General features: G+C 37.8%; 1 protein-coding gene and 1 long non-coding RNA gene across 3 annotated transcripts in view; both read right to left on the bottom strand.

The window, feature by feature from the left end:
• LOC117748126 overlaps positions 1-19237 on the bottom strand; it is a 36633-nt gene extending 17396 nt beyond the window's left edge. Inside the window, exons 1-22 of the mRNA XM_034557757.1 lie at positions 18940-19237; positions 18719-18835; positions 18373-18642; positions 17280-17663; positions 16904-17164; positions 16441-16737; positions 15798-16061; positions 13954-14217; positions 13732-13842; positions 13594-13609; positions 13409-13497; positions 13206-13256; positions 12945-13004; positions 10004-10074; positions 9795-9825; positions 7960-8256; positions 7267-7530; positions 6799-7062; positions 6577-6687; positions 6439-6454; positions 6254-6342; positions 6051-6101 (exon numbers count right to left, since the gene is read on the bottom strand). Coding sequence (XP_034413648.1) covers positions 6051-6101; positions 6254-6342; positions 6439-6454; positions 6577-6687; positions 6799-7062; positions 7267-7530; positions 7960-8256; positions 9795-9825; positions 10004-10074; positions 12945-13004; positions 13206-13256; positions 13409-13497; positions 13594-13609; positions 13732-13842; positions 13954-14217; positions 15798-16061; positions 16441-16737; positions 16904-17164; positions 17280-17663; positions 18373-18642; positions 18719-18835; positions 18940-18976 — 3415 coding nt within the window. The 5' untranslated portion in view covers positions 18977-19237. The remainder of the gene's footprint in view (positions 1-6050; positions 6102-6253; positions 6343-6438; positions 6455-6576; positions 6688-6798; positions 7063-7266; positions 7531-7959; positions 8257-9794; positions 9826-10003; positions 10075-12944; positions 13005-13205; positions 13257-13408; positions 13498-13593; positions 13610-13731; positions 13843-13953; positions 14218-15797; positions 16062-16440; positions 16738-16903; positions 17165-17279; positions 17664-18372; positions 18643-18718; positions 18836-18939) is intronic.
• Positions 9831-10426, bottom strand: LOC117747841. 2 transcript variants are annotated; one of them, XR_004611489.1, is made up of 4 exons: positions 10376-10426; positions 10237-10272; positions 10004-10074; positions 9831-9886 (listed from the first exon to the last, which is right to left on the bottom strand). It is a non-coding gene; the product is annotated as an uncharacterized LOC117747841 (long non-coding RNA). The 2 variants fall into 2 exon arrangements; XR_004611488.1 differs by lacking the exon at positions 9831-9886 and having other exon boundaries at positions 9942-10074.
• Positions 19238-20972: the final 1735 nt, after the last annotated feature.

Genomic DNA, 20972 nt, shown 5'->3' with positions numbered 1-20972 from the left:
AAACTGTTGCCAATCTTTCACAGACATTAACCCCTCCCATCTAGTAACAACATCTACATCCTCTACACTGTCATATTCCTTGCTAGCCCCAAGTGCTACCATACCATTATTATACATAACCCTGTAAACATACCCGTTTAAGCCCTTGTGTTCTATCTCTAAGACCGGGGTCCTCTCAGTAGTAAGACCATCCTTCTGAAGTCTCTGGGGCCGGGCAGCATCCACAGTTGTATTGTTAGGTCTAAAGTCTGCCGACATACCTATAGCACGTCCAGTGGGGGTCTTATCCAAACCACCGGCAGACTGCATCTTGCAAAGAATCCAAATGAGCAGCAACAGAAACAGCAGCAGCAGTCCTGGTCAAAGAAGCAGCAGAAGAGGGGTCCAGAGGTGAAAGAATCAACAATACCTAACCACCCTGTATAATATATTACGTATACGCGCAAATTTACCCTATATATACTACTCATCTGTGCGAACAGGTTTCCTGCAGAGTACACCGTACACCGAAGCTTGTGCTTATCTTGTCCCTCTGCTGTGCGAGCGTGTGTTTGGGTCCACCAACTACACCATATCATAACAGTATGGGAAAAAAATTATGTTAATGTAATATCCATATTTAACATTTGTTGTACTTGTGCAAGTTGAATCCTGAATCTCAATTTGATACTATGTACATTTGATAAACACTTTGCCATGTAAACTAACCTGATTTTGCAGTTAGGCAGGATATCACCCCACCTCTTTAATAACAGGAAGTGAAGGAATCCTTACACCGCCAGATGTTAATCAAACCTTTCAAGCAAATGCTAGTTACACTTAATTAAGACACCAATATATATGTATTAGTTTAGAATTTGAAATTCTAAATATTTTGTGGGATTTCTTTTCTTTTTTTGGGTGAGTTTTCCTAATTCAGTTTGAGGGTCTAAGGACAAAGAGTTGTGTACGTTGCACAGATTGCAAAGCTCTTGTGAGTCTGAGTCTCTGGAATATTAATTGACTTATCCGCCACAATTTTAGACAGGGCCTCCTTTTTATTATTTATTGGGCTCAAAAAAACGTGTGTGTGTAAGATACTGTATAGCTATCAAATGCATGTTTGTATATTTATCACACAGTGGTTCTCAACCTGGGGGTCGGGACCCTTAAGAGGGTTGGCAGACAGTTCTGGAGAATAAACACAATATTGTAAATAGAATAACATGTATCAGAATGGAAAAATAGTTGACATGACATCACCTGTACCAGTGTTATCATTTGTCTCAGAATCGATTTTATTAATGGTGTGAGTTTCTAACGAGGGATTTTCATTGAGGAAAGGGGGAGAGAAAAAGACCTGAAACGCCTCACAAATCCACAATACTATAAATGTATGATGTGTATTTACATGAACTGTCTGAGCCATCAAACAACAAAAGGTGTGCACCTGTCGACTTAAAGTTGTTAAGTAAAAGAGAAAAGGAAAAGGTGGTCGGAATTTACAAAAGCATGAGCAAAAATTGTCATAAAAAACGTTTCACAATAAAACAATGTTGTCTTCATCTTTTGAAGAAGTTTTACATTACAGTTTTACAAGACTTCTCAGAGGGTTTGCTCTGGGTTCTTCACAGAGTACAAAGCACTCGGTCCTTTGTTTAAATGGTACAGATTAAGGACAATGTTGAAAAGAGGACAAAGCATCTGTAGTTTGTCAAGTTCTTTTATTTAGTTTACTACTATCACTAAGTGTGATAGTTTATTCTGCAGCCAAGATCTTGCATAGTGAAAGTCATGTGGTTTGTATTTAAATCTTGAATTGTTATACAATAGTATCAACCTGTATTATTGTGATTAATACACCTCTCAAGTATGGACATGCTGATGGTGATTAGACAAATTCTGTTTTTCTATTTATTCACAAAAGAAAAAACCTTGAGCGTGTCCACAGTAGAGGAGAATATTCATCACTAAAATAAAGTTAGAAACATCATCATCAAATTGAAACTATTAACATCAGGCATTTAAAAGGTTTTCTCTATAAAACTATGATTAAAACATAGAAAGTACTCACAGAAAAGCCCCGGCACACAAACTAAAGTGAGTCCCATCCTCATGTCCTCACTGACTCTCTGACACTCTGCTTATGAGAAAAGATTTTTACAGAAAGCTTCAAACGTATGAAGCAAATGGAAAAAATCAGGAAATGGAGAGAAAAAGAAGACGCATTTCATAAATCAATTGGATCTGAAGTTTTATCTTCTGCTTCTGAGTTTTCAGCGTGTGTTTCCTTCTCTTTTACACAAAGCTCAAACAACCAGACTGCTTGGAACACAGCGTGTTGTAATGCTCATAAGACGGAAGAACATTACATTTAAATATGATAATGGGCCGATATTTCAATCTCCTTCCTACATATATGATCATCAGCAAAGGGACAGCAATTATTGATGTTACTGTAAAGGCAGCTGCATAAAGTCAAAGGTTTCCATTCTAGAATTATTAAACTACCCACGTACATACATTATGCATTATGCATTATACTAAAGATGCAGATGAAACTCAGGTGGCATACTCTCTTTGTAATCCGTGATCTTCTCACCAAACTGGGTCAATATATAACATGTAAATATGTTTCTTCTACAGTTTGGATAACAAAATTGTCGGCCTATCGTATCACAGAATTTGTACATGTCTTCACTTTATGGTGAAATGATGGTGAAATTTTGCAACGTCTTCAGCCTCAGGATGTGACTCAGCTCCAGCAAACAGAGTGAGTCCCATCCTGACGTCCAGCACTCACTCTGCTCCTCTCATTCTGAGAAAGGCGTTTCTAGTTTTTACGTATTCAAGATGTAAAATTAAAGAAACCGTTCTATCATTTTTTGGGGGAAATTAGCGAATAATTGCATACTCATACTAAAATGGCCTTCTCTCTGCAACCACAAGAGCTATTTGAATACTGTTGGTGTTATAATAAAGGCAAAACTTGTGAGATTTGACCAGATGTGTGGATATCAGTATATATGTTACTGGTTAAGAGTAAATGAAGATGGCACACATTAGTCTCAGGCTTGTGTGAAACAATGGACTAAACATGAACAAATATAATAAATAAATATAATGCTGTTGCACACCAAATTAAAGAAGAATACAAGAATGTGTAAGCCGTTTGTTCATGCTCCAAACACAACTCCAACACCAAAGATTGAAAAAAAATAGAATAAAAAGGATAAATAAAGAACTTTCAGGAGGATTATCTCTTTGGAATAATGCAGCTGTGGGTTTAAACCTCTAACAAATAATCGCACAATATGTCAACAGTCTCTCTGCAAAGTTTGACTTTGATAAAGTGAAGCATAATAAAATTAGAGAGGTTTTAGTACAGTGCCATTTCAATGTTCTCATTGACCATGCTATATTTCACTTGTATTTCACTATTGGTGTTCAATACATCCAAATACAGCAGAAACATAGACTAAATAAACCATAATAATGCTCTGTGCCCTCAAATCCTCAGTTTTCTGTCAAATGCTCACTACGATTCGCTGATAAAAAAGTAAAATCTGACTCAATGGACCCCAAGATACTGTTCTGCTCTAACAGGAAGTCAGCCGTCAGTTAGCGACCGTGTGCATGCGCCGCTTAAAGACCACCGATTGTCCTTTTTTAGCCAAAGTAAGTCATAATTCTCTAAGATCGCATTCACTGATGCTTTAGTGGAGAAGAAATTGAAGGAGATCTTGTGAATCTCCAGGTTGTCTACTTTCTAGAAAGCTATTCCGTTCATGTCTAGCTTGAAGCTAACAACAACAACACGAGCCACAAAGCTGCTGCGTGGTCCAACTGTTCGCGAGATCTTTTGATTGATATTTGGTCATTCATAACTTTGGTGTTTGGAGCATACAAACAGCTTACACATTCTTGTATTCTTCTTAACTTGTAAAACATCATTATATTCCTTCATGATTAGTCCATTGTTTCACACAAGCCTGAGACTAGCCCGACTTGGGGGGCTCTCGAGCTTCAACATCGAGCAACAGCTCCAGTAGTTAATACAGGACTCTATATGCAGAGACTTTAGGAATGCTATAAGTATTTTAAAGAGCCACTTTACTAATGTTCAACATTAATCTTCAATATAAGAATCTGGAAATGCTTCCTAGTAATCAGAGATGGCAGTCAGAAACTTGAAGTTTATTGATGTATAAAAAGGTCAAACATAGGAAAACAGATTAAATCTATCCAGATGAAACCAAATTACGTTCAGCACCTGTCAACCCATTGAAAAATAGAAAGGAACTTGAATGTTTTCCAAAAACAGATTAAATGTAGAATCTTTTTCATGAAAAATAAAAGAGAGGATGACTTTATATCCGCATTATCACCAACGTACTGAAGCTCAAAGATTAAACTTGTTCCTGCTTTTTAAACCAGCCTCCATTCAAAGTTGTCTACAAAAAAGTGACTACCAGAAGAGAGAAAACTGTATATACAAAACACTCAATCTTAACATTTGATTTATTATATGTAATAAAGTGAAGACATTTCACCAAGTAAAACTGAATATTAAAGCCATATGATGTATTTTCTTTTAAGCCCCAAGCTATTTTCTAGGTTTCTGCTCGAAATATCATAACCAAACTAAAAAGGGTGTAGCTCTGCAACCACAAAGACTATTTGAATAATGTTGGTGTTATAATAAAGGCAACACATGTGGGCTTCTGTTCAGATGTGTACATATTAGTATATATGTTACTGGTTAAGAGTAAATAAAGATGAAAGACAGCAAAAGTTTGAATTTCCAGGTTCGCCTAGAAAAAAAGCACTTTCAGGATGATTATCTTTTGGAAAGATGCACAGAAACAGCAAAGCACATCATAGATCATAGCACAATATGTGACCAGTCTCGGTGCAAAGTTTGACTTTGAAAAAGTAAAGCAGAACAAAGTTAGAGAGGTTTTAGTACAGATAAATTAGGCGAAATGGGCAATTTGAATTTTCTCATGTACCAAACCTTATATTTCACTTTTTATATTACTTATGGTGTTGAATACATCAAAATATAGCAGTCTTTGTTGATTAGAAGAAGGAACATTTTTTAAATAAGCAACATTTGTGACTGTAAGTGCTAAATCGATTCATGTTGCTGTGTTTTTTAGCTCATATCTCAGAGATGCTTTGGTGCAGAAGGATTTTGAAAATACATTTAGAATCTGTGTTAAGTCCTCTTGCTCTTTGCTATCTGCCTTTTCTGATAGCACCGATCTACGGGTTTCTAGTTACGGAAACGTGCTGAGTGGGCTGACTCCTGACAAAATGATGATTATGATATTTTCACAAGTCTTTCAGTTGGTGTTTGAGTTGTGTGGAAGAAGTTCACACAATAATTATAAAAAAAGACCAGGATGTGGTTTTTCATGTTTGTCATCCATTCTCTTGGTTCTGTCCATAAAGATGTGTTATTGACCTGGAAGAACACAAATGAAAAATAGATTTAAGGTTAATTAAGAGTTACAGGTGCATTTTGACATTTTACTCATGTCGCTGAATATTGTGTAATACAGTTATCTATTGTGTCGCCAACTAATATTTGTGAGACATTAATAATCAGATTTATGTGATATTTATTGGATTAACATGTCTGTAAAGCAACATGCTGCATGTGAAACAGACAAACTCAAACACATCCAAACTGTTTAAAAGCTCTTATTTACAGTCATTGTTGTATGTGAATTGGTGTCTCCAGCTGGTCGTAATAAAGAATACACTCAAAGTCGTAGTACAAAGTCTGTTGTACTCGTCTGTACCTGCAGCTGTTCCCATCGTCACATTGGAGTAAACGCTCTCCTCTGGTTCATTATTGTTCCCTGTTAGAAGGATCAGATGAATGCATGAAAAGACCATTTTATGTCCTTTATTTAAAGACTGCTGGCCGACAAACACATTTAAACTATTGCATTTTATTCTCATTACATACTTTTTTTTTACTTAAGGAATTGTCAGCAGTCATTTCATCTTATTTTAGTATTTCTAACAGCTCTGTGATAAACACACAGTATATACTGTACCATGTCCAGGTTCTTCAGAGCCTCTGATTGTTTCATAGAGACAAGAATCACCTACAGAGCCGTGGAAATCAAGACAAGGTCATATCAGTCATTTTAACCACATTATATGAATTATGTAATATTATTAAACAGATAACCAGAAATAGAAATGTCAGTTTTAAATTAAACTATACAGTAATAAATGAATCAGGATAAAAGCTGACCATGGAGAAGAGAGGCATATGCATTGTTTTGAGTTTCAACCTGGTTGGTCATGTGGTCTGTAGCTGGGCTCTGATTGGTGCTCTGAGACCTGGTGGACCCAGAACAGGAAGTAAATGTATTTAATGAGGAACGTGTAAAGTACTGCTGTTATGTTCAGAAAGAGAGAAGAGAGTTTTGTACCAACCTCACGAGGCGTGAATCTGGAAGAAAAAGACTTTTGCTGTTTTATAATTGTTCTATTGTTACTACACAACATGTTATTATATCTGTGACTGACTTCTTAGATTGTAATCAATCTAATATCAGAAGGAACAGATCTCACCTTTTGACTTTCTGTAGCAATACAGAACCAGCAGCAGCAGAATAATCAGTGAAACTCCACAAACCAGACCAACAACCAACAGCACGGGAACTGGAGAGCTTGTTGTTGCAGCTTCAGAATATACACACAAATACACATAATCATCAATAGATACACAAGTATGTCTGACTTAAACAAATAGTTTAAACCAACTTATAACACTGTTTTTAATCTTATACTCACATTTAACTGACAACCAACTCTTTGGTGACTTCAAACTCCTGAAACCTTGTGATGAATCTCTTCCTTCACATTTATAAAAACCTTCATCTGACTTTGTAACTTCAGAGATAAACAGCTCCCCGCTGGCATCATTTGAGATGAGTTTGCCATTTTTATAGAAATCCACGCTATAAAGAACCTTTTCTGTCCTCAACCTGCAGCTGAGAGTGACAGAATGTCCCTCAGTCACAGGATGGACAGAGCTCACCAGGATGACATCACCGCCTGTGAAGAGAACAAAGAATAGGAAGTTTGGCTCAAAAACATCAGCTGGTTGAACAAGCTGCTGTAAATGATGAGGACACATTTCATCGTTTTTTATTGTGTTTTACAGATTCATAAAGTAGCCATTTTGAAAACGATGGCCCTTTGGAAATGTACATGGTCACATCTCAGAAACAAATATCTCTTAAATGAATTAAAACTCACTCTGTACAGTGATGTTGGCTGCATTGCTGAACTGTCCTGTTTCAGACTCACACCAGTACACTCCACTAATCCCATTAGAGTTGATGCTGCATGTAGATCCAGTCATGGTTCCCCAGGAAGAACAATATGCCAGGTGGTCATATTTAATAAACCTTCTCACTCTCCACTCAGTAGAGTTTCCCTCACAGCTCAGTGACAGTGAATCTTTGCTGAAGAACTGCATTCTGGGAGGACTCACTGTGAGAGACGCTGCTGGATGGAAATCTGAAAAACACACGAGGAGACAAACAAAGCACAGAAAAATAAAGTTTTAAAAAAGCTATATGAAAATAATCCTATTTATTATACTTTTAATCTTTTTACTTGTGAATAAAAACATAGGATCAAAAAGAAAAATGAATCAAGAGATGACATATGACATATAACTGAAAGAAAATAAAACCCTTTGAAAACATTTAAAGTATCTAGTTCATAAAAGAAAAGAATGCATTGCGGTACAAGATTGTATTATAGATTTCCAAACTGTGAAGGTGAAAAGGAGGGTCAAGAGTTTCATTAATGTTAAAATGTACTTAAAATGTTCTAGAGACAAGTTTAGAAAACTCAACGTTTGGTGCTGTTTGAGGGAAAATGTCACCACAATAATGACATTTCTTCCTCTGAGCAAGAACATAAAAGTCTGAACTAACCTACCTCCAGACCAGATGAACTGAGGTTCACTATACGAAGAGTAGAACAATGGATCTCCTCTTCCAGCTCTGCACACATATCCTGCTGTGTGCGTCTGTCCATGAACAATGAAGGAGTCCTCTTCAGTCCCAGTGGAGCTACCAGGTAGCAGCTCATAGCTGTAGGACTCCAGTTTGGGAACAACCTGGTACCAGAAGAACCTCCATCCTGCAGATGGATGTTCAACCCTGCAGGTCAGAGTCACTGAGTCTCCAGGACTCGGCCACAATGGAGACACAGTGAGGACCGGCTTGGGTTTATCTGTTGGGAAGACATGTTATGAGTCGTGAGTGGGTTACATGCACCGCTTGTAACCTACATTATGTTCCTGTCTCCAAATGTGTAAAACAGGTGTGAATGTACACATTTAATCACTTCTGAATCTGTGAATTTTATTAACGTAAAATAAACTGAAGGAAATCAAGAGAACTCATGTTTATGTTTCACTTATTAACCACTGAAGTTGTTGGTTAAATGAACATAACATGGATTCTCCTTCAAACGAGGAGGGATAGTGAATCACTTTAAATACATTAACAATGTTACAAGGTATCAGTGATTTATGTTTTTAATATAAATATAATTTAACATTAAAGTTGGAGACAGAAGAAGATGTCAAGTCACTCTTCCTGTAATAAATGACAGGTTCACTAAGTAATGAGTACATTTCCCCTGAAGGAGGCGCCACACTCACCTGCCCTGTTAGATACATTAATGCCACTAATTTTTCAAAAGGGATAGCATATTGCACGTATTCTGTAAATGTATTTATGTAAACAGCTGTAGCAAATAACTCTAAAAAGGTAATTAACCTGAAAGTAAGTGTCATAATACGTGAGTTAATTAAAATAATTGAGTAAAATAAGTAGGCAGTAACTCGTTAAAGTTATGTAAATAAACCATCCTACACTATATCGCAGGCCCCACAATGGTGTTAAATTCAGTTGGTGCCCTGATGGGTAGCGCTATCTGGTTTGATTGGATAAGCCAGGTGTCACTCCGCCGATCTGTGAGTTTGATTGGCTGGTTCCTGCTCGGCTGACGGCAGCGACGCACCGGAGCTACGTTTGTTTGGGTGTACGTGAGTGTGTGTGTGGTGTGTGTCGTGTCGTGTGTGTGTGTGCCCAATTCTAATGTTACATATCAGCCAATTAGAATGTATTACTATTAGGGTTAATTATTAGTCAAAAATGTATTCAGGATTAGTATTTAAAGTCCTGTTTGTAAGTCTGTTTTGTGTTGTTATTGTCCCCCAAAAGGGTAAATATAATTTAGGTCATTAACTCATTGCTTTTTAACAGAAAGCTGTTTTTCTGGGGTCAGTCTTTTAAACTATAGTATAGTATAATTAAATAACCCCATTGCTAAATTAGAGGGGTTCTTTATTATTAGGAAGGTAATATAACTTCCACCAAATACAGGTACGCCTTCGTGGTAGCTACCTTTTTAACAAACAAACCCCAAACACCGCCTGATTCCTGTTTAAATATGTTTATGTAGATCTACTGAGAGAGTGTGGGTGCTACACAGCTGAAGCCCGTCCATCTTTCTTTGTTTTTATTTTAACGATCAAGATTATGTGATTAATTGGTCCTTTACTCAAAGTTTAGGATTAAATGGTTTAAACAGCATCAGTGGTCAACCTTTAAGGTTTATAAATCTTACACTAGTTAACATTCACACAGTATCACTACCTTATATTATATTAGCACTTTAAAGGATGTTTATATAAACTCGGCTCATAATAATAAGTACCTTTAGTGAATTTGGTCATGATGGAAAAAACTCTGTTCACTTACCTGATACAGTTATAGAGATTGTATTACTTTTCTATTTCTTATCAGTGAGACGATCTTGCAAGTTGCAACACATTGGTATTCACCACTGTATTCTGGAGTTAGAGGATATCGATATCGTATTTTAAAGTGTTGGAGAGAAAATTATGACCATTCCTAATGATTGAACAATCCCAGAGTTTGGGATTGTTGAAAGGTTCTCCCATCCTCACGTCACATGTGAAGGTAACAGACTCTCCAGTAAAGAAAGTGGACCTGTTTGGATCAATGGACAGCGAAGTCTCTAGAAACAAAAACAAAATGAGTGAAATGCGTTTTTTTTTATAGTATTCATCATGAATTAACTAAACAGAACACATTAATATAATGTGTTAAAGAGTGGCAATAGGTGAAGAATTGTCATGAGTGAATATATTTAAAAAAAGAAAGGAAGTTGTATAAAAACCTTGAGCGTGTCCACAGTAGAGGAGAATATTCATCACTGAAATAAGTTAGAAACATCGTCATCAAATTGAAACTATTAACATCAGGCATGTAAAAGGTTTTCTCTATAAAACTATGATTAAAACATAGAAAGTACTCACAGAAAAGCCCCGGCACACAAACTAAAGTGAGTCCCATCCTCATGTCCTCACGTGACTCTCTGACACTCTGCTTCTGAGGAAAGATTTTGTAACTCTTAGACTTTGAGCAAAGTTTTCTTCAGTTAAACTTCCTTCCCTTTTCCATAAAGCTCACTCAACTAGAGAGTAGATATCTAAAAGTTACACATTAGATTTAGTGGTGGAATCGTGTTGTCTGAAGGAAAACACACACTTACTCTAGATAGCAGAGAAAGGTGGAGAAAGCCACTGATGCAGTTTATTTATTTTAAAATGATTTGGCTAAACCTTTTTGCACATCTTCCTCTCAGAATAAAAGCTGGCAATCATCCAACTATGGTGTATATACAAGATGTGAAAACAAGTTCAGACCGGAGCAGTTGATGAGTCATTCTCAGTCATTATTCTGTTAATTCATCGTCTCATAGTGTGGCTCACATCATCTTTGCCCTTTTTTAGCTCTTCCTCCATTTCCTTTGACATGTCAATCTTTTTTAATGAAACCCAGAACATCACAGGTGTGTCCCTTTTCCTGTCATGTGAGAGAGGGTCACGTTCGTATGGTTTCTAATGTCACTATTGCACGTACCAGTTGAAAGCCTTTCCCTCTTTTTTATCACAGCTCCGATGTTGTTATCACAGCATCAGCGGCCATCGCTGGCCCTTTTCCATGATAGCCTGACCATACACCTGCTATGTCTCTTTAGTAGTAATGTCAGCCTTACTATACATATGCTATGCCTCTTTAGTAGTAATGTCAGCCTTACTATACACCTGCTTGTGTCTGTAGCTAATTACACATCAAAGCTGACTAGGATGACATGTGGTGTTCCCCAAGGTTCACTACTGGGGCCTCATCTGTTCAACATCTACATTATTCCACTGGCTCAGATTATGAAAAACAACAACGTGTGTTATCATAATTATGCAGACGACACAAATCCACATAACTATATCACCAGGGGATTATAATCCCATACAAGGGCTAGCTAAATGCATTGAAGAAATCAACAACTGATGTTCCAGAATTTTCATCAATTAAATAAAGATAAAACAGAAGTAATTGTTTTTGGTCCCAAGGACGAACGACTGAAAGTCAGCGCTCAGCTCCAATCACTGATGTTGAAAACCACAAACCAAGCCCGAAATCTAGGTGTAGTTATGGAAATCTAATTATTTTATTTTTTTGCTAGAGAAATGGCAGTCAGAAACACTGCTGGCAGCTTTTTGCTGGAAGTTTATTGATGCATCAAAAGGTCAAACATAAGAAAACAAACTAAATACATCCAGGTGAAACCAAAGTACACACAGGAGCTGTCAAACCATCCATCCATCCATTTTCAATACCGCTTATCCTCATTAGGGTCGCAGGGGCGCTGGAGCCTATCCCAGCTGACATAGGGCGAAGGCAGGGGACACCCTGGACAGGCCGCCAGTCCATCGAGGGGCGAGCTGTCAAACCATTTTTTTAAAATATTGGACAAATGCAAACTCCAAAAACAGATTCAATGTTAGAAATGTGGAAGCTCTATCCTCAAAAATGAAAGAGAGGATGACTTTATATCCGCATTATCATCCATTCAAAGTTGTGTACAACAAAGTGAATTGTGGTGGCTGGGTGTGGTTAGGCTCAGCTGCAGAGGGGAGTGGGGGAGTACGCTCAGGGAACGGTACCAGGTGGAGGCCTAATTGGCCTCACCTGGGTCTAATGATGATTGCTCATTATAAGTGTGCAGATGGACAAAGGTGAGGGGTTTTGGATTCGGCAGAACGCCGGACCGACGCTGCTGTCCACGGGAGCAGATCAGCGGCAAGCACGACGGAGACCGCATCCGCCTGGAATTAATAAAAACAATTAACTAGCTCCTGTCTCTAGTGTCTCTGTGCTAGGGAGATACCACCCGCGGTAACACGTGTGTGTTACATTAATGTACCAGAAGAGAGAAGAAAACTGTATTTACAAAACACTCAATCCTAACATTTGATTTATATGTAATAAAGTGAAGACATTTCACCAAGTAACAATATTAATATATTAAAGCCATATGATGTATTTTATTTAAATGATGTGCTAATAGGTTAACTGTACAAAATACTGTCTTATTGAAGGAAAGAAGTTGTTCACACAATAATTATAAAAAGACCAGGATGTGTTTTTTCATGTTGTCATCCATTCTCTGGTTCTGTCCATAAAGATGTGTTATTGACCTGGAAGAACGCAAATGAAAAATAGATTTAAGGTTGTTTAAGAGTTACAGGAACATTTTGACATTTTACTCATGTCTCTGAATATTGTTTTAATACAGTTATCTATTGTGTCGCCAACTAATATTTGTGAGACATTAATAATCAGATTTATGTGATATTTATTGGATTAAACATGTCTGTAAAGCAACATGCTGCATGTGAAACAGACAAACTCAAACACATCCAAACTGTTTAAAAGCTCTTATTTACAGTCATTGTTGTATGTGAATTGGTGTCTCCAGGTGGTCGTAATATAGAAATACACTCAAAGTCGTAGTACAAAGTCTGTTGTACTCGTCTGTACCTGCAGCTGTTCCCATCGTCACATTGGAGTAAACGCTCTCCTCTGGTTCATTATTGTTCCCTGTTAGAAGGATCAGATGAATGCATGAAAAGACCATTTTATGTCCTTTATTTAAAGACTGCTGGCCGACAAACACATTTAAACTATTGCATTTTATTTTCATTACATACTTTTTTTTTACTTAAGGAATTGTCAGCAGTCATTTCATCTTATTTTAGTATTTCTAACAGCTCTGTGATAAACACACAGTATATACTGTACCATGTCCAGGTTCTTCAGAGCCTCTGATTGTTTCATAGAGACAAGAATCACCTACAGAGCCGTGGAAATCAAGACAAGGTCATATCAGTCATTTTAACCACATTATATGAATTATGTAATATTATTAAACAGATAAATAGAAATAGAAATGTCAGGTTTAAATGTAATTATACATTATGAAATTAATCAGGATAGAAGCTGACCATGGAGAAGAGAGGCATATTCTCTTTCTTGAGTTTCAACCTGGTTGGTCACGTGGTCTGTAGCTGGGCTCTGATTGGTGCTCTGAGACCTGGTGGACCCAGAACAGGAAGTAAATGTATTTAATGAGGAACGTGTAAAGTACTGCTGTTATGTTCAGAAAGAGAGAAGAGAGTTTTGTACCAACCTCACGAGGCGTGAATCTGGAAGAAAAAGACTTTTGCTGTTTTAGAATTGTTCTATTGTTACTACACAACATGTTATTATATCTGTGACTGACTTCTTAGATTGTAATCAATCTAATATCAGAAGGAACAGATCTCACCTTTTGACTTTCTGTAGCAATACAGAACCAGCAGCAGCAGAATAATCAGTGAAACTCCACAAACCAGACCAACAACCAACAGCACGGGAACTGGAGAGCTTGTTGTTGCAGCTTCAGAATATACACACAAATACACATAATCATCAATAGATACACAAGTATGTCTGACTTAAACAAATAGTTTAAACCAACTTATAACAGCGTTTTTAATCTTATACTCACATTTAACTGACAACCAACTCTCTGGTGACGTCAAACTCCTGAAACCTTGTGGTGAATCTCTTCCTTCACATTTATAAAAACCTTCATCTGACTTTGTAACTTCAGAGATAAACAGCTCCCCGCTGGCATCATTTGAGATGAGTTTTTCATTTTTATAGAAATCCACGTTATAAAGAACCTTTTCTGTCCTCAACCTGCAGCTGAGAGTGACAGAATGTCCCTCAGTCACAGGATGGACAGAGCTCACCAGGATGACATCACCGCCTGTGAAGAGAACAAAGAATAGGTATTATTATAGATATTAGGTTATTCTTGAGGCATTTTTTCACAAAAATTGCGAAGATTTGCATACCAGACTAAAACGAGTGTACCTCCTCAACCATAAGAGCTATTTGACGACGTGATTGTTTGACCTGAGTAAAGACAAAGAGCGGTGACGTTTCCCGGATCCCAGCCGAGGGTCGGCGGCTGTTTGGCGGTTGACAACGAGAGGTGCCTCATAACGAACAGGTGAGCAGACGACCTTGAGTTAGACTGTCTGTGATTGGATAAACTAAATTGAGTTGTCAACAGCAGAATAAGCCTCCGTCCGTAGTTTAGAAATAGGTTGTCCCTGATCACACGTAAAGTAATAGCACATATTTCCACTGGGCTTTTCAGAGGGAAAGAGAATAAGTGTCCACTGGTAGGGATTTAGGTAAAAGAATAAAGAGTTTAAATAGGACTAAGGGACGCTCGTGAGAGATACCAACGTCGACTCTTAGACGATAGAAATACAAGTTGAAGTTCGCGGGAAGACGTTGATACCTCTTGTAACTGACCGGTGGCTCAGACGCGGTCAGTTTAGTTTATTACCGCGGAAGGCGAGGAGGGACACAGGGAAAGTTTTATTGTTTTCAATGCACTGTGCGGGTGGGTTTTGTAGATCTTGGTGAGTTTAACGAGACCTGAAAACCGAGCGTATCAGGACACAAAAGTGTGCTGAGAATTCCTCGGAAGAAGTTTTTCGACCAGACTACATCTCTGTGGGGCATTAAAAGGGAAATAAAAGGGGAAATCATAGTCTATGGTACAATGGGTTAAGGAGAAATTAAACAATATTTGTGAATTGGTGTTATAAACCCCAGTGATCGACCGCTGTATCCCTCTGGTACAGTAGAAGCTTCTCTGCACTCAAAATAAGAAATAGCGCCTCTAGAGGTACGAACACTCATACCCCAGTGGGCAGAGAGGGTACTGCACGGACTTAAACCTTTGACACCATCGTGTGGCCAAAATTAGGTATTACAACGACAAGATTAGTATACACTTGTTCCTCACAACAGGCTGACACACACTTTAGCAACCAAACTGACGCTGACATACACCATCAAAACAGCACAGATAGGGAATAATAATAATACTAGTAATGAATAGGTGGTGAAAGTAAGAATAAGAATAAAATACTGATAAGGAAGAATAAACGATGTTTAAGCAAAATTCAAACTCATACACCATCAAAACAGTAACTGAAGGCACAATAATAATCATACATCTTATTGGGCTTTGGTTGTTGAGTTGCGTGTATGGAGCATGTACAAATGGTTTACTTATTCTTGTAGACCAGGCTCTGATGCTTAATATGGTACATGGAGTTATTATATTTGTTATTTATTCTTAAAATACACATGCACACATGTACAGATGCACATATCTGTCTGTCCTTAGAAGGGGACTCTCAGGCTTATTAAACTCATTATGAAAATAAGTTTGGTTAATACGAGTCATCTATAGATGTCAACACTTTATAATAGAATGTTGAAATACTTCATAAACAAATATCTCTTAAATGAATTAAAACTCACTCTGTACAGTGATGTTGGCTGCATTGCTGAACTGTCCTGTTTCAGACTCACACCAGTACACTCCACTAATCCCATTAGAGTTGATGCTGCATGTAGATCCAGTCATGGTTCCCCAGGAAGAACAATATGCCAGGTGGTTATATTTAATAAACCTTCTCACTCTCCACTCAGTAGAGTTTCCCTCACAGCTCAGTGACAGTGAATCTTTGCTGAAGAACTGCATTCTGGGAGGACTCACTGTGAGAGACGCTGCTGGATGGAAATCTGAAAAACACACGAGGAGACAAACAAAGCACAGAAAAATAAAGATATAAAAAGCTATATGAAAATAATCCTATTTATTATACTTTTAATCTTTTTACTTGTTGGTGAATAAAAACATAGGATTAAAAAGAAAAATAACATTTAAAGTATCTAGTTCATAAAAGAAAAGAATGCATTGCGGTACAAGATTGTATTATAGATTTCCAAACTGTGAAGGTGAAAAGGAGGGTCAAGAGTTTCATTAATGTTAAAATGTACTTAAAATGTTCTGGAGACAAGTTTAGAAAACTCAACGTTTGATGCTGTTTGAGGGAAAATGTCACCACAATAATGACATTTCTTCCTCTGAGCAAGAACATAAAAGTCTGAACTAACCTACCTCCAGACCAGATGAACTGAGGTTCACTATACGAAGAGTAGAACACTGGATCTCCTCTTCCAGCTCTGCACACATATCCTGCTGTGTGCGTCTGTCCATGAACAATGAAGGAGTCCTCTTCAGTCCCAGTGGAGCTACCAGGTAGCAGCTCATAGCTGTAGGACTCCAGTTTGGGAACAACCTGGTACCAGAAGAACCTCCATCCTGCAGATGGATGTTCAACCCTGCAGGTCAGAGTCACTGAGTCTCCAGGACTCGGCCACAATGGAGACACAGTGAGGACCGGCTTGGGTTTATCTCTTGGGAAGACATGTTATGATGAGTCGTGAGTGGGTTACATGCACCGCTTGTAACCTACATCATGTGTAATACAGGTGTGAAGGTACAGTGTCTTTAAATATATTAACAAAACTAACACGGCAAATATTCTGTTTACATTCAGCAAAATGAAACAAAGACTCACTGGGAGATATTCTTAATGTGAAAGTATCACTCCACTCTGATGAAGAGGTTTCATGGTTCAGTCTGCCCCTACACCAGTAGTCTCCACTGTGTGATGGTCTGATCATGGGGCCACTTGGGTTTCGAGGTGAACTGGATGTTTCCCATCGATACTCCCACTCAGCTTCTCCTCCGTCCTTTATGTCACAGGTGAGAGTGATGGTCTCTCCGGAGTAAATCACAGGCCAGTCGGGCTGCAGAGTCACAACAGCTCTGTGAGTGACTGTTCACAAATAGAAAAGTTAGAAAAGTGTGTTAGTCTTAATCCTTATTCGCAAATACTCTGTATTATGTATACATTCTGTGTTTTATACCAACTAGCCAGGTTAGTTCTTTACCGGCTGGTGTGCTGTACTCTGTGTAGTAAACTGGGTCTCCACTTCCTCCTCTGCACCAGTAGACTCCTTCTCCTCCTCCTTCTCGTCCTCGTCCTCCTCCTCCTCCTCCTCCTTCTCCTTCTCCTCCTTCTCCTCCTCCTTCTCGTCCTCCTCCTCCTTCTCCTCCTCCTTCTCCTCCTCCTCCTCCTCCTCCTTGTGAGACACCGATTCGTCCGTTTGTGAGGAGAACATCATCTCGTGTGATCAGGGGTTCAGAGGTTTTCTTGCCTCTGTACCAGAAGTATTTCCAACCAGATGAAGATGGTGATGATGAACTCACAGAGCAGGTCAGGGACACACTGCCCCCTACAGGAGAACCTTTGCTCAGTCGGGCCTTTGGTCGCTCTGTTTTCACGGAGAACCAAAACATAACAGTGGTTGTTATTGTGCTTGTGAATTATTATAGTTTCATAAATAATGAAAAGAAATAATATTATACAATATTCTAGGGGGTGCGACAATTCATTGATAAAACAATGCAGAACTCATGTTTATGTTTCACTTATTAACCATTGAAGTTGTTCCTTCAACTGAGGAGGAAGCAGTTATCTTTGTTTTAATGAATCACTTTAAATATATTAACAATGTTACAAGGTATCAGTGATTTATGTTTTTTAATGTAAATATAATTTAACATTAAGTTGGAGACAGAAGAAGATGTCAAAGTCACTCTTCCTGTAACAAATGACATGTTCACTAAGTAATGAGCACATTTCCCCTGAAGGAGGCGCCACACTCACCTGCTCTATTTGATACATTCATGTTATCACTAATTAATCACAGACTAATTTATCAAAATGGATCAAATGTTTAATGGTTTGTCTTATTATGTAAATGTATTTATGTAAACAGCTGAAGCCCGTCCATCTTTCTTCGTTTATATTTTAATGACAATATGATGTAATAATATCTCCTTTACTCAAAGCTCAGGATTACACGGTTAAACAGCATTAATATACATAATATACATTATATTATATTAGCACTTTGCAGATTTATTATATCAACTCGGCTCATAAATAAATAAGTACTTTTAGTGAACTCGGTCACTTACCTGTTACAGTTATAGAGATTGTATTACTTTCTATGATAACAGCTGGTGAGCTCTTGTGAGCCGCGATACACTGATATCCACCACTGTGGCGTGAAGTTAGAGATTGTGATTTAAGTCTCTTCTTCGGGCTGTTGGGGGGAGATCTTTTTCCATCCAGGCTGATGGAGTAATACCAGTCAGGGTTTTCTCCTCTCCCCAGGTCACATACGAAGGTCACATACTCTCCAGTAAAGAAAGTGGACCTGTTCGGGTCAACGGACAGCCAAATATCTAGAAACAAATGCAAAGAGTGAAATGTGTTTTCTTTTTTTTAATGCATCATAAATTAACTAAACAGGACACTTACATATAATGTGTAAAAAGAGTGGCAATAAGTGGAGAATTGTCTTGAGTGAAGATTTAATAAGAAAGGAAGTTGTATAAAAACCTCGAGCGTGTCCACAGTCGAGGAGAATATTCATCACTAAAATAAAGTTAGAAACGTCATCATCAAATTGAAACTATTACCATCAGGCATTTAAAAGGTTTTCTCTATAAAACTATAACTTAAATGGAGACAGTACTCACAGAAAAGCCCCAGCACACAACACAAAGTGAGTCCCATCCTCACTCCGCTCTGCTTCTGAGAAGCTTTTGTAGCTTTTACACTTTGAGCAAAGTTTGAAACTGCAGCATTGGATTGGACGTTTTCTCCACCTTCTTCTTCAGTTAAACTTCCTCCCCTTTTCCATAAAGCTCACACAACCAAACTGGTTTGACCACAGCACACTATTCTAAGAAAAAAGAGGTGAATAAAGCATCCCATAAACACACCTACTATTTAATCTCTGCATGTAATATTGTGATGTGTGCTGTGTGCATATCTTTGAAAGCATGCGTCTCTAACACTCTCCAGAGTAAATGCGATACGAAGGAAATGTGGTCAAGACTTAGCGGTGGACTTGTGTTGTCTGAAAACACACACTTCCTCTGGTATCCGGTTGATACCAGAGGAAGTAGAAGAAAGCTGCTCAACGATGCCGTTTTTACATTTTTTATTATTTGGATCCACTCTTTTGGCACATCTTCCCTTCACAATAAAAGCTGGCAATCATCCAACTGTGGTGTATAGGAAAGGTGTCTCAAATCACTCAGTTGGTAACGCACTCTCTTCTCAATGTGAACTTCATGTTTCCTGTTACATTTACTATATTTCACCACTTATTGAAGGCCGATCCAGTCTCTGAGCACCAATCCGGGCTCTGCTCCACTTAATAAATAATAAACAGCCTCCTCTTATTCTAGATGTACAATTAAACAATAAAGAACGTATGTGTACGATACTGTATGAATATGAAATGCATGCTTATACATGCAGTAATGTATCAACCTGGGGTGGGGGTCGCGAGATGGTTCTGGAGAAGAAAGAAATATTGTAAATATAATAACAAATTTACATTTACACTGGAATAGTTGACATGACATCGCCTGTACCAGTCTTATCATTTGCGTGTCAGTTTCTGACGAGGGATTTCCGTCGGGGGAAGAAGGAAAAAAATAATAATTCTGAACGCTTCACTAATCCAGAGTACCTGGAGCACATTGGACAACATGTATCACACATATATATTAATACTGTAAATGTCTGATGTTAATTTACATTAACTTTCTGCGCCATCAAACAACAAAAAGTGTGACCAGTCAACTTAAAGTTGTTCTGTAAAAGAGAAAAAAAAGAGGAGGTTGAAATGTACAAAAGCCTGCGTGTGACATTTCATTTTGCAGCCAGGATCTTGGTGAATATCGTGGTTTGTATTTAAGTCTTTAATTTTTATACAACAAGCAAAACACTCTTAATCGTTTTTTAAGCGTCGCGGTTTGCTCCTCATCCGTTTCACATATTCACATCGAGCAACAGCTGCAGTGGTGAATACAGGACTCTATATGCAGAGACTTTAAGGATGCAGTAATATCATATTTACATAGCTGTGATCTATTCCTGTTTAATTAGATTAAATCATGACCAGGTCAAATACTTTATAAGGGAAATATACAACTGGGAGACAACATGTGGAAGGTACTAAGCTTTAAGATTCTTAACTGTAGTTTAGTAAGTATTTTAAAGGGCCATTTTAATTGTTAAAAACATGAATCTTATGAATAGAATGTGTGGAAATGTGTTCCTAGTAATCTTATCGAATAATATTTTTTTTGCTAAAGAAATGGCAGTCAGAAACACTGCTGGCAGCTCAGTGCTGGAAGTTTATTGATGCATCAAAAGGTCAAACATAAGAAAACAAACTAAATACATCCAGGTGAAACCAAAATACACACAGCACCTGTCAAATCATTTTTAAAAATGTTGGACGAATACAAACTCCAAAAACAGATTCAATGTTATAAATGTGGAAGCTTTATATCCGCATTATCACCATAGTACTGAAGCTCAAAGATTTCACATTTGTTTCTGCTTTTTAAACCAGCCTCCATTCAAAGTTGTGTACAACAAAGTGACTGTACCAGAAGAGAGAAAAACACTATATACAAAACACTCAATCCTAACATTTGATTTATTACATGTAATAATGTGAAGTCTTTTCACAAAGTAAAACTGAATATTA

Source organism: Cyclopterus lumpus, chromosome 18 (assembly GCF_009769545.1).
Source record: "Cyclopterus lumpus isolate fCycLum1 chromosome 18, fCycLum1.pri, whole genome shotgun sequence".
In the NCBI taxonomy this organism is placed as follows: domain Eukaryota; kingdom Metazoa; phylum Chordata; class Actinopteri; order Perciformes; family Cyclopteridae; genus Cyclopterus; species Cyclopterus lumpus.
The sequence above is the reverse complement of the archived record's forward strand: the minus strand, read 5'-3'. Positions and strand labels throughout refer to the sequence as shown.